Here is a 13371-nt window from a genome sequence, read left to right on the forward strand (position 1 = left end):
AGATGGACTAAACGAATAACAATAAATTGAACATGCGACAGTCAAGTTGAGAATTCGATTTATTTTTATAATAATCGAATCTATAAAATCAATCGATTATAAAAAGACAAGATTGAATTCAACCAAAACTAAGTCGAGTGAATTGGACGAGAATTGACTTTTGACTTGCATTTTACATCAAGACTGTATTATTATTCCATTAATGCCAGACTGTAAAATTGTTGCTCGCTGTCTGTTTGACTACGAGGCTCGTACTGACGAAGAGCTGACTATTCGTGAAGGCGACTTACTGTTTATTACGGATGATACCGACCAGGAATGGTGGATGGCTACTGAGAAGCCAGTCGATGCATTTCAAGAAGCTCATTCGGGTCTTGTTCCTATGAGTTATGTCGAAGAGGTCAGTCCATGAATAGTCATGGCTGTTGTAGGTTTGATCGATTGGAAAGATGTCTTGATCAAGGTCTTGACATAGGTCAAGACCTCTTGGCAGTTACTGGATATTACATTCATTCTGGATTCATAGCAAGTCTGACTTGCTATTCTTACTGGATATCATGGAGCTGAAAGCCATACATTGGCTCAAGACTGCAGTCCTTGTTTTATACATTCAGTCTGATCGTAATAACACTCTGCTATCGTCTTATGATGACTAGCACTATCAGTGTCCTGCCAGTATCCTGCCATCTGCTTCAGATTCACCTCGATCATCTACAACTATTTGAATTGAAATTGCTCTGGCTTATACTTTGTATTTGTCTATGTAGGCTCAGCCCATATCCTTGGCAACTGCATTGTATGACTACAATCCTGCCACCAACGAGGAAATTGCCTTGAGGGAAGGCCAGCATCTTCGAGTATATGAAAAGGTGGACGCAGATTGGTGGTTTGTCAAGCAGGACAACCATGTCGGTCTGGCTCCCGCCACTTACATCGAAGAGGTAACTGCTTATGTCCTGTAAGCATTCCTTGTATTAATCACTACAAATAGTCTAATTACTCTACAACTCAATAGCAAGTCCCAACTGTACAATCATCCGCATCTGCTACTATCATCAGTCCTCCCAGTCAAGATGCTGCATCAAGTCTGCTGGCCCCAGAAAAACAAAAACATTTGCTGCTAAATGCTCTGGGTGGTCTTGGCTTCTCAAAACCTAAATCTGATCCTAAAAGCGTTGGTCAAATCTATGGTCCAGACGAATTGGTGTATTTCCCAGTCACGGTAATACTAGATGGGTTTTCCAACAGTACTTGTAGTCCTGGTTTAAAACTGCTTTACCGTACTTATCTAGCTTTGATGTATTTGATAGGAACTTGACAAGAAAAAAAAGAAAAATAGCAAAAAAGGCTTTATTGCATTTTCAGAAAAGGAACTGCTTATATATTTTGTGGACAATCCAGTGAGTTTATCTTTTGCTCTGGGTTTGATTGTATTTATTTTTGTTGCTTGGACTATAGTGTGCCAATCGACAATACCAGTATTGAATCTTTATCCCAATTATATGATCCTACAGACCCGAGAAATTGTCTCAAAAACTCCCGTTAGTGAGCTTACAAGATACAAGGACAAAAAAACAAAACTTGTTTTTGAATTTGAAGACAAGGAGGCACGAGAGTATGAAGGTGAAAAGTCGGAGATTTCCAAAGCAGTGGCCAGTCTGGAGCATGTTCTTCAGATTGTAAGTTCAAATTCATTGAAACTTGTAATTGTGACTGCTGATTTTTAGTTGGACATTTACATGTAAACATTGAGTTTAGAGCAAGAGTGGTGCCCAAAATTCATCTCCTCCAGCTACACACGTAGCATTCGCTGCAATCCAGCCAGTTCCTATCCAGATTGAATCTGTAATGGCTCCGCCTCCTTTAGCCGCTCCGTCTTCGGCATCTCGAAATGTAATGCCAACAATGTTATCCAAACGAGTAGTTGCAATCTATGACTACGATCCTGTAGAAGAAGGCGAGCTGGCGATTCGCGAAAACGACATACTTGTGGTGGTTGATGATTCTGATCCGGATTGGTGGCTTGTGAAGCACACCACTCATAACAAAGAAGGATTGGTTCCCAAAACCTATGTCGAAGTGAGCATTCATATCGCTTTTAAACATAAATTTGTCATGCGCTAATCGTATTATCAATGCTGTTTATTGATTGTTATAGGAGGAAACTGAAAATTCTAGAGCAGCCAGTAACGAGTCTGTAGCACTATATCAAGCTAGAGAACATGAACGACAACAAATTCAAGAACATGAAGCACGCGAAATGGAAATACGTCATCGTGCACATGAATTAGAGGAGCAACGTAGAATGCAGCAAATAGCAGAGGAGCAACGCCGTCATGAACAGGAACAGCTTGAGCATCAGCGCCAAATGGAACAACTTGAGCATCAACGTCAGATGGAACAGCAGCAACAACAAGCCATGGCTATTTCTTCTAGATCAAAAATTGACACTCCAGTTGCTCCCATTATACCAACCCGACCAACTGTTCAAAAACAACCAGAAGTTCCTAAACTGCCTACACGTCCACTTCAAGCCAATACTTTGGCACAAATCCCACAAATTCCTGCTCGTCCTACAGTTCCTACAGGAGCAGTTGTAAAATCAGTACAGGTACCAGTTGCAGCACCTACAATACCAGATCGTCCCAAAGCGCCTGCATCTCGTCCTGTTGCTGCAGGCACAACTTCTACTTCAACAACTACCGCACCACCAAAAGAAAAACCAGCTCCTAACTTACTGCGTAAATGGACTGATCGTACTGGCTCATTTGAAATGGATGCACAATATCTTGGCATCAAGGATGGTCGAGTTCAACTACACAAATCAAATGGTGTCAAGATTGCTGTTCCTATAGAAAAGCTATGCCAATCTGATTTGAATTATTTGAAATCGCTTCCTGGAAATGAAAAACTGATTACAGTAAATACTCCCGCGCCAGCTCTAGCACCGCCCAAGGCCAAGACTGGCACGTCATCCAATAATACGCTATCCAAAAAAGAGACTTCCAAAGAATATATGCATGGTGATTTCAATTGGCTTGAATGGCTAATTCATGCTGGTCTTGCATCCAACGATGCAGCTGCAATCGCTCGTCAGTTTGCCGAGCAACGTCTAGATGTGTCAATGATCAATGACATTAGCCGTGAAGCTTTAAGGCAAATGCTTATTACTGAGGGTGACATTATTCGAATTCGAAAGGCAGCCAATCTACAAGGTGTGTCATCGGTCGCACAACAGACTATTACTGCAAGAGAGAAAGAAGCCCAGTCTCGGAACTTGCAAATGCTGGACTCTAGACTTGCAATGAAAATGCAAAACACGTCCACTCCATCAAATGCCTTGTCCGACCAACTCAAATCTGACGAAGTGCTTGCTCGTGAATTACAAAATATGGAAGTTCGCAATGCTCGTGGAGGAACGGTTAGAAAATCGTCTGTAGGTGCAAATGCTGGTTCTGTAAATGCTGCAACTATTTATCAAGCCGGTAATTTACTCAAGGCCGCCACTATTGTTCACCGACAAACCGATAATGCGGCCCTGTCTGCACCAACAACCAATTTTTCTGTGCCGCCAGCCACTCAAAGTGTGAGCTCTAATGCATCACTTGGACTTAAAGCTTCAGGAAATCTGTTGTCCAACAATGCATCCTCTAACGATCCATGGAACGGAGCTACAAATTCAATTGTAAATTCTGCCGCTCAAAACACTCTTCTCAAAGTGCAACAGCAGCAAGAAGAAGCAAAACAAAAACTTGCAAATGCAGAGCTTGCCATTCGCAAAGCGCAAGAGTCTAATCGTCAGGCAACTCTTCTTGAGCAGCAAAACAAGGCTGCCCAGATGCAGACAGCACAGGCTGAAGCTTCGCTTTTGAAGGCACAAGAAACAGAGCGACAGGCAATGATTTTGCAGCAGCAGGCACATATGAATCTATTGAACGCACAACGATCGGCTTTTCAAAATCCAATGACGAATATCACCATGACTCCACGCACACTTGCTGCTCCACTTATTCCAACCAACACTCAATCTGTCGGTCGATTTATTCCAACTGGACCTACTACTGGCAACGCGTTTGGTAATCAGACAAATCCTCTTCAAACTCAATTTTCTGGTGCTCAAGGCACAATGAATCCTTTACAACCCCAGCATTCAGGCAATTTTGGCATGGCGAATTCAATTCAAATGCAGCATTCTGGAAGTTCGAGTTTGATGAATCCGCTTCAGACACAATATTCGGGCAGCTCTGGAATAACGAATCCATTACAGATGCAACATTCGGGCGGTTTACAAACCATGGTCACTTCTGATGGTGTGGTCAAGCCTAACTGGATGAACACCAGTAAGCAAACTGTTTTAAAATTTAGACTATTTGATTGCCATTTATTCTGACAGACTTTTTTAATAGCTCCACAGATGCCATTTGGACCTCCTCCATCTGGTCCTGCTCTTGCATCTGGTACAGATAAATACTCTGCCTTTAAAGATGCCAACACAACCACGCAATCCGTGTTTGGTCAAACCAATCAGCAAAACATGATGTCGCTAAACAGTGGGACTGGGTCAGGAGTGTTTGGGGCGGCATCGGCTTATCAAACTCATGCAGGATCAACTCCAAATTTTAATATGCAACAAGCCAATCCTGTTTTCTTTCCTGGATTTCAATCTGCTCAATCATCTTCAGTTGGGACAAATGGTATGCAACAAGGATTTGGTGTAACCAATTCAGAAATGGGAACTGGGTTGGGCATGAACCCAAACTTGCCAATGGGTATGAGATCGATGCCAACACAAAACCGTGCATTTGGACAGCAAGATGGATCACTGAATGGAATGAATCCCGGCTTTAGGTCTGGTGTTGGTGGTGCGATGACTCTGAACATGGGAGTACCATTTGGTAATGCAGGCATGACGAATTCCCAGATGGGCATGCCTGGATCTTTAGGAGGTATGAATCTCACACCCCAACAACAGCAACTTTTTCTTCAACAACAACAACAATTTGCAATGGGAAATCCTAGGCTTGGATAACTATTGAAAACCTTGTTTTCTAATACATTTGATAATCAAACACAACTCTAAATAACTATAATGATTTGGTGCACTTTGTGCAAGCAGTTGATTGAAAATCAAGTAGTAGTTTATCTACATTTCTAATGATTGGATGTATTCCATGTTATTGATCACCATTTAAATACAATTTTTTAAAGCATGTGGCGATATTTCAAAAATGTGTTGGATCGAGTTGGTATTGATTGTTCACAATGAGTGTTTTAATTCAGTTTCTAGTACCAAAATGGTCATGGAAAACTACCATTCAACTAAGCTTGATAAATACAAAAAATAAACAGTCAAGACCGCAATATAAAAGCTTTGTTGAAACACATGTCTTATCAACTACATAAATCGTGATAATGATTTGAAAAGTTGGGATGAATTAAACTCGAAATAATTGATTTGATCACTTCATAATGATATTCAATTTGGTAAATCTATCAAATATCAACTAAACATTTGAATAAAAATCGATCAAAAACTCGGACTTGCAACTGTTGAATTCAAAGTTGAACACTATCCAAACATTCTTTTATCAATCCATTATTGGTTTTGTATTCTTTGTTTGAATCGTATTATGGCTTGAATTACAGCTGTATTCGTGTAAATGAACCACCAAGTAAGGTATCAAAGTATAATTCATAGTCAGTTCCATTAAACGATTGGTACCAATTTATTAGCCAGCGTTGTGTTCTTTGAATTGATTATCAAACTTGATTGATCTTCTGTTGACTGGCGTGAAAACAACAATCGTATTACCGAAACATGCAATCATTGTTATCTGAACTACAGCGCAACGTATCTGTGGTTTGGGTTACAATAAATATGAGTTTGACTGATGACATCAGAATAGTCGATTTGAATCAGTGGACTGCAATGGACGAGTCTGTGTCCAGACTTGGTGATTGTACAATGCATTACTATGGCAATGATGGACAAAGTGATAATTTGGTTGTATGAGCATCATATGATGGTTGTTTAAAAGAATTGAACATGTCAATTGAACAAGCAGTCGGTTTTTGGTAGTAAAGCATAGTAAAGCGTAGTAAAGCATAATGAACATTTGACGACTGTTTATTTGAAAGTAAAATGCAATTACTGCAAGATGAATGCAAGTATTCCATGTTACATGGACACGGCTGTAGTTTATGAATCCATCGATCACATCCATCACCAACAATGTGGCATTTGCACCAAATTTAAAGTCAGTAATTAATGCTTTATTCATACATACGAGGATCGTAAGGAAACCAGTCATCATCTGAATCATAATCCAAACCACTACCCAAACCCTTATAGTCTAAATGGCCAGAAGTTCTACGAGCTTTCAACTTCTTGAACCGACGCTCCAAATCCTCCAATTCAAGGTCAGAGCCAAGGTCAAGGTCAGAGTCAAGGTCAAGGTCAGAGTCAAGGTCAGAATCATGCTCAGCCAGTCGAGGGTCCGAACTATCCTCCAAATCATCATCCAAAACATCTTCCAAATCACTACCTAATTTGACATTCACTTCATCCTCAACCGGTCGAGGATCAACATCATGCTCAACCGGCTGAGGATCAACATCATTCTGGACTGGCTGAGGATCAACATCATGCTCAACTGGCTGAGGATCCACTTCATGCTCAACCGGTTGAGGATTCGATCCACCATCATCATGTGGATCATCACCGTCGATGCCATTCAACTGATTTCTCAGTTGTTTCCCTGACTTTAACATTTGATCAAAAGGATAGAAACAAACGTCAAGTATCCATTTGGCTAGTAATTTAGCTCGCAGGTCATGTTTGAAAAACTTGTAAACTGCATCTGAAAATGGTTTTTCGTCTTTTTGATCCTTTCGGATATCCTCTATTATAGTTAGACCTAATGCAATTAAATCGTTAGGATCTCTGGGTTCACCTGTGTTTTGCAGTAATTGACTTAAGCTAGTTGTTGCCTGTGTAAATTTGGCAATCATTTGGCTGAAATACGAATTGAATGCAGTGATGAGTGCAGATGTTTCGGTATTCTTGGGTTCAACTTTGATTTTCTTGACATTTGACTTGGTTCTTGCTAACCACATATCAAACTGCCTCATCAAGCGCAAAAGTTCGTCCAAAAAACTTTGGACATACACCTGTGAGGTTTCCAAATCAAGAACAGGCAATGGCGCAGCTTGAGCATCTCCAGAATGCAATGAGCCAGTCATTGCGGGACTTGCAGCCATCACATTTTCATCTGTAAAGTTTGGTGGATCTTGAATAGCGGACATCAATATTCCAAAAAACGTATGTCTACCCGGATACTCTACTAATCTTCTACCACCTGTGATTCTAGTAGATGTTGCACGGTCAAGGTCGAGTTCTTCAGGAGTAAGCGTGATTCCATTTTCCCTATACATAGTATTCTTTGCCTCGGACACTTTGGTTAAAACCTCACTAACCATGGTATTACGGAGATTGCTACTGCCTTGATGTTCAGGAATCAATTGTAATAAAATGGCTGTAAAAAATGGACTCGTGTGATAAATCGGTTCGCCAAGAGGGGTTCTAGTTGAAGTGGGTGTATTACTCATGGTTTGTGAACTAGGTTGTAAACTGGTGGTTGCAGTGGCAGTGGCAGTTGCGGTAGCGACACTAGTGGTGTATGCAAGCCTCGGAAGTTTTAGTGGTGGTGCAGCATAGATACTACTGCTTAGAGCAAGAGCTGCAAAAATCGATGCGCTTGCGAATTTCATCTGGTCTAGCGACTATATGCCTATTTGATCAGTGACCCATTCAAACATCCACAACTCCATCTTTTATAATTGAAATCGTGTACTGGATGAGTTCTAGGGATAAGGATCAACTTGTGTAGGGAGTGCTTTAAAAATGCTTTATGTTTATCATTGGCCGTTTATAGTAAATCCTCACTGTGACTACCAAAACGGCGGTAGTATAAAAGGGTGGTAAGTTGATAATGAAAGAGCTCGACTGATCGTGTAGTGCGACATACAGTTTCAGGCAGGTGTACAGTTTTTTAGGTTGTGGATTAACCACTGCTCAAGTAGATAAAACACCCTGCAGTTACACTTGGCCCTTGGTAAGCGATTCCTTATAACTACAAAATCATATACACAGAGTGTCGAACCTGATTACACCAACAATTACCTTGTACAGTCAATCATTTATTCCTTATACAACCCTGATATACGACTGTGCTTGCTCAACCACGACCGCAATGAGTATAGCATGCCAGATTATTTATTTAGCCAGCGTCATGATAACTGCATAATAACCAGTATCAGCAATATTGTTGTTTATTGCGGCCATTGTATTGCTCGATCGACAGGCTACCGGTATCATATTTGTAACCAGTTGGTCTAATTGATTATGGTGTGTATTGGGCATTGGGTATTGGATATATGCTGATTTGATGGGGTTCGTGGTTGCACTCGATTGATGACTGTCATCATGTTGACGCAGTATTGATTTGATGGTGGATATGCATGCATCATATTGGTTTCAGTCCGATCACTATTCTGGTTTGCATCGAATTATTTGAATATTGATATCAAACCAGATGAGCTCCCAATAAATATTGTGTTGGAATGGGTCATATATTGGCACATATTATCACAGCACTTGATAGTTTTAGATGGCCGTTGTCGTTACAACAATGGACTACCGACTTGCAATACAACTTGACATATTGCACTTGTGACAGTCAAAACCAAAATATGGAACGCACAATATATATATACATTACAATCCGGTTTCATCATGATCCGGAAACATTCTGATGGCACAATCAGGCTGCAATTGCAGTATTTCGACAGCATGAATATCCGGTTGTAAAACTGCACGATTGGTTTAGGTTAGTGTAGACTATACATGGAACGCTGAAACATTGTGTCAGAACAACACCAACACCAATATCAGCAAACAACCGTCGTTAGACCAAATAAGTGACGCTGTCATATATTGGATCAAATGAGTCAGCAGGTGATTCAGTAAGCTGACTGTCAACAAAACATATTGTCGTCGTGGTACAAGAAACACAAACGATAGATGATCATGCGATTCAAATCAGCAATACAAACAGACCAAACAGTACACATATTAGATGGTTGGCGTGAAAACAACAATCGTATTACCGAAACATGCAATCATTGTTATCTGAATTACAGCGCAACGTATCTGTGGTTTGGGTTACAATAAATATGAGTTTGACTGATGACATCAGAATAGTCGAGTTGAATCAGTGGGCTGCAATGAATGAGTATGTGTCCAGACTTGGTGATTGTACAATGCATTACTATGGCAATGATGGACAAAGTGATAATTTGGTTGTACGAGAATCATATGATGGTTGTTTAAAAGAATTGAGCATGCCAATTGAACAAGCAGTCGGTTTTTGGTAGTAAGCATAGTAAAGCGTAGTAGAGCATAATGAACATTTGACGACTGTTTATTTGAAAGTAAAATGCAATTACTACAAGATGAATGCAAGTATTCCATGTTACATGGACATGGCTGTAGTTTATAATCAAGAGATTTTATTTCAATATAAATTTTAGTATTTATTTTAAAATGTGGTTGATAACTACACAAGGCAAGATAAAACAAGGTGCTATTGGTGTACAAATATATTTCAAAGCTTATTGGAATTGCGCATCATCCCAGTTGGTGCCAGTGCAATAGAAATCATACATGGCTGGGTTGACGGCCGAAGGAGGAATAACAATCTTAAAGCCAACAAGAGTAGTAATAAGAACAGCTATACCCGAGCCAGCATCAAAGGCAGCAGAGAGAACGTAGTTGTATTTCTCCCACCAGCCGTGAGCATATGTGAAGATGACGTACTGGAAAATGAATGCAACAATAATGAATGAGGATACGGCGGAGATGATACCACCAGTGTAAAAGATATTGGTCATGATGGGGAAATGAATGAAGCGCCAGTATGGGTGGGGATAAAACTTGTTACCGAGAAAGGGGAGAACGGGTAAAATCAAACCAAACAGATAACCCAAGTTCAGAGCATAATATGGCGAAGATGGACCAAAGAAACGTGCTGGACCAATAGCACCCCAAATAGCACCGGCGCTGTAGAAAGTGGTGTGGCCAGGATAAGTCCAGTCAGGAGTATCGAGAGGGAAATAAGAAATGGCAATCCAGACAGAGGCAGTGTTGCAGGCTGCACCAATGATGGTACCAAACAACTGAGAAAAGACCATGTGGATGGGATTGATGTGCAAATAATGGCCAATCTTCAAGTCAGAAGAAAGCGCAAGAGCCTGAATCATGATGTTGTAACCATACGATTTGAATGTCATGACCTGAATGGTTTGGCCAGGAATCATCAAACCCATGAGTAATTCAGTCAAAATGTTAAGACCAAGCTGCTGTCCAGTGGAGCCTTGGATAATTCCATATGGGACAAGGAAAACAATACCAATAATGAAACCCAGGATGGTACCCCACCATGAGAGTTTGAAGGGAGTAAGGTATCCAACCATAAACTGAATAGCCATCCAAAAAGCAAACCAGCCAAGATACATGTACTCGGGAATATCTGGATAAGCCTTCATGAGTTCGTTGTGAATATCAGGAGTTTCCTCGCCGACCTGAGCAAGCATCTCTTTGGTTTGACGTACAATGTCCTTGTGGTACCAGAGTCCGACGTGCATGATACCAGCAGTAAGGGCAAAAAACGAAGTACCGTAGGTAACCGCAAAATTTTCAGTAAGATAGATGGGAGCATAAGTTTCATAAGCAGTGGTATTGAGATCATAAATTCCCTGGTTATAAAACTTGGTGGGATTAACCCTGGAGCCAGTTCTGTCGTATAGAGATGGAGAGTTAATTCGGGGGAAATCGCTACCATCTTGAAAGACGTACGCACCCTTGATTGTGGGGTTATGGAATGCATTTTTGTAATAGACGATGGGAACCACGATCCACAAAATAAAGGCGTTGGCAACAAAGAAATTGGCCGACACCCACCATGGAGTCGACAAGGGCATGAAGTAGGTGCCAAAGTTGGACCAGTCAAGAGTAAAGGAGAGAATACCGAAGCCAGTATTGGGAGTAGCAGATCCAAAAATGCGAGCATCGCGGTTGTTGGACATCATGCACAGCAAGGAAAGAGCTTGCAGAGCAGGAGCAAAGAAGGAGGGGAACACTTGCCACAGGAACATGCATGAGAATGCAATCCAAAAGAAAGCATGGCGGGAAAGACCTCCGACTTTCCTGACTTCCTCACTCTCTTCCTTTTCATGGAAAGAAACAAAGAGCGCGACGACAGGGAGAGAAGTGGGCCAGTACATGGCAGCAGGACGAACTAGAAAACGACGGGTCATACCAGCAAGACCGTATCCAACCATTTGGGTTGTAAGAATGAACAGAAACGAGTTCCAAAAAGTAACATTGGTATCATTCATAAATTTGTCGAATTTTTGACCAATAACATTTTCAATGCCGTATGGAGCACCACCAGCAGCCGACGCAATAGTGTATGCAAGAACGTGCTCCTTGATAGAAAAAGGACCTGGGTTAAGGATGCCGTGAGGGAGAACCGCGGCAAAGAATACACCGATGGGATACGAAAGCAAGGCAACAACATTGCCTGAAATGTAAAAGGAGTTTGTACGGAAAGAAAAGATGCCTAACAAAAACAAGCGTCAGTGAAATCAATTGCTGCTGTATTCGCATAAATAAAGCAGTGGAAATGTTGAGGTATATAATAATCGGCTTTTATCAAATCTACTGGACAGCACTGTGTCATTTAAACTCGAACGTAAACATACAAGCTTTTACAATATGACAATAATGAGTTTGATGATATCAAAACAAACTCAATATCCGGTTCCGAATTTGGCGATTGTACAATGCATGGCTATGCCAAAAAGGATAATCTCGATTCAAAAATAGTTCGAGTATCATATGATGGACGTTGTGATTAAAGGGTTAACAATGTCTATTCAAGAAATAGTCAATGTCTAATAGAAAAGCGCAAGAAAGGTTCAACCATTGTACATCTCAAAGCAAAATAGAAGCAATCACTGCAAGATAAATGCAAGTGGTCTATTTTACATGAAGACAACTTAATGGCTCAACAAAAAGATGGACTCGAATTCAGTAATGACAACCCTTAAAACACGGTAACCATTTAATCTGCCATATGTAATACAATAAACAGGTGTTGTGTAAAACAAAGGAACAGGATACTGCGGCATTTTTGATCCGAGTTGATATGCTTTCGGCAAAATAATAATAGAAAATGTGACAGTTTAAACAGGGACTACAGGAAAATATGGCAGGATCTTACCATTCAAAAGACCAAGAGCAACAGCAAAGAGAGCGCCGATAAGAATCATACGAACTGAGAGTGAGGGAGTACTAGGATCATCGGTTTCAGGAACAATAGCCTTGACGAATGCTTGTGCACTGTGATCGGACGAATTTCAATGAGATGTTGTAATAAAAATACAATAGAATGCAAAAGCAGCACAAGAGTTATAAATAGGCATTAAACAGATATATCAGCCAACTCTCATTCAGATACATACTAGCTTGCGTCAATATCCTCGATATCATTGGTTTTGGAGAGAATCTCTTTTTCATGCTGAAGCTCATTGGCCTCGCGAACCTTTTCAATGTCTGCCATATACAAGAATAGTCAATCGGCAGATCTACACGGATAAGAGCAGAGGGGGCAACCGTCTTTTTATCAGACAAAAATCTGGCAGTTTGACAAACGTTCATCAAAGCCTGCGTTTTTTGGTATACCACGTGGAAATGGAGTAAACAATTTCCTTTTCTCAATTTTTTCACAATGCCTTGTATTGAAATAAAACACCTTGCAAGAATGGGATGGACGCATATTTAGATTTTCAGTCATGTTATGTACATCCCTCTAAATGCCACAAAAATATGGGGTCCTGTCCATTCCTGCAATAGATTAGGATAGTTTTAGAGCAGAGTTGGATAGTTTACTTTTGCAATGCGCGGCTTCGATTTGCCGAATTCAACCATATATCCAGTACGTATGCAGTCGATAGTCGTGGGGACGAAATGACAATTTCTGACTTTCTCTCCCCATTCTCATTCTTTCTGTCAATACCCACAAGTGGTTTAGAAGGTCGGTATTATCCAGTAGTTTAACACGAATGATTTTATGAGGCTGGCTGTTATATTTTGGCATCGCTATTCGCCTCCGTTTTACGTGAATACAGCCGTAAACGTCGATCCGTTTAAACGTGAATTTTCGCATGTTGGACAAATTATCATGATGCAAGACCCTATTATGTTCCACACAATGGCTAATCAATTTCCCGAACACATTTAAACCTACC

At 40.7% G+C, this 13371-nt stretch overlaps 3 protein-coding genes across 3 annotated transcripts; 1 reads left to right on the forward strand and 2 right to left on the reverse strand.

Moving 5' to 3' along the window:
• Positions 1–202: 202 nt before the first annotated feature.
• On the forward strand, positions 203–5209 carry BATDEDRAFT_34549 (cytoskeletal protein-binding protein SLA1; the record flags this gene model as incomplete). Its single annotated transcript, XM_006677336.1, has 8 exons — positions 203–400; positions 768–941; positions 1016–1222; positions 1311–1400; positions 1515–1679; positions 1759–2079; positions 2159–4340; positions 4407–5209. The coding sequence occupies 8 exons, from the start codon at positions 203–205 to the stop codon at positions 5027–5029; spliced, it is 3960 nt and encodes a 1319-aa protein (XP_006677399.1). The 3' UTR covers positions 5030–5209.
• A 1064-nt stretch (positions 5210–6273) lies between these two features.
• On the reverse strand, positions 6274–7770 carry BATDEDRAFT_23316 (uncharacterized protein; the record flags this gene model as incomplete). Its single annotated transcript, XM_006677191.1, has 1 exon — positions 6274–7770. One exon carries the CDS (start codon positions 7768–7770, stop codon positions 6274–6276), a length of 1497 nt encoding a protein of 498 aa, XP_006677254.1.
• Positions 7771–9672: 1902 nt separating this feature from the next.
• Positions 9673–12683, reverse strand: BATDEDRAFT_87153 (uncharacterized protein; the record flags this gene model as incomplete). The annotated part of the gene is made up of 3 exons (XM_006677558.1): positions 9673–11681; positions 12345–12463; positions 12586–12683. The coding sequence occupies 3 exons, from the start codon at positions 12681–12683 to the stop codon at positions 9673–9675; spliced, it is 2226 nt and encodes a 741-aa protein (XP_006677621.1).
• Positions 12684–13371: the final 688 nt, after the last annotated feature.

The sequence above is a fragment of the Batrachochytrium dendrobatidis genome (assembly GCF_000203795.2).
Source record: "Batrachochytrium dendrobatidis JAM81 unplaced genomic scaffold BATDEscaffold_3, whole genome shotgun sequence".
In the NCBI taxonomy this organism is placed as follows: Eukaryota; Fungi; Chytridiomycota; class Chytridiomycetes; order Rhizophydiales; genus Batrachochytrium; species Batrachochytrium dendrobatidis.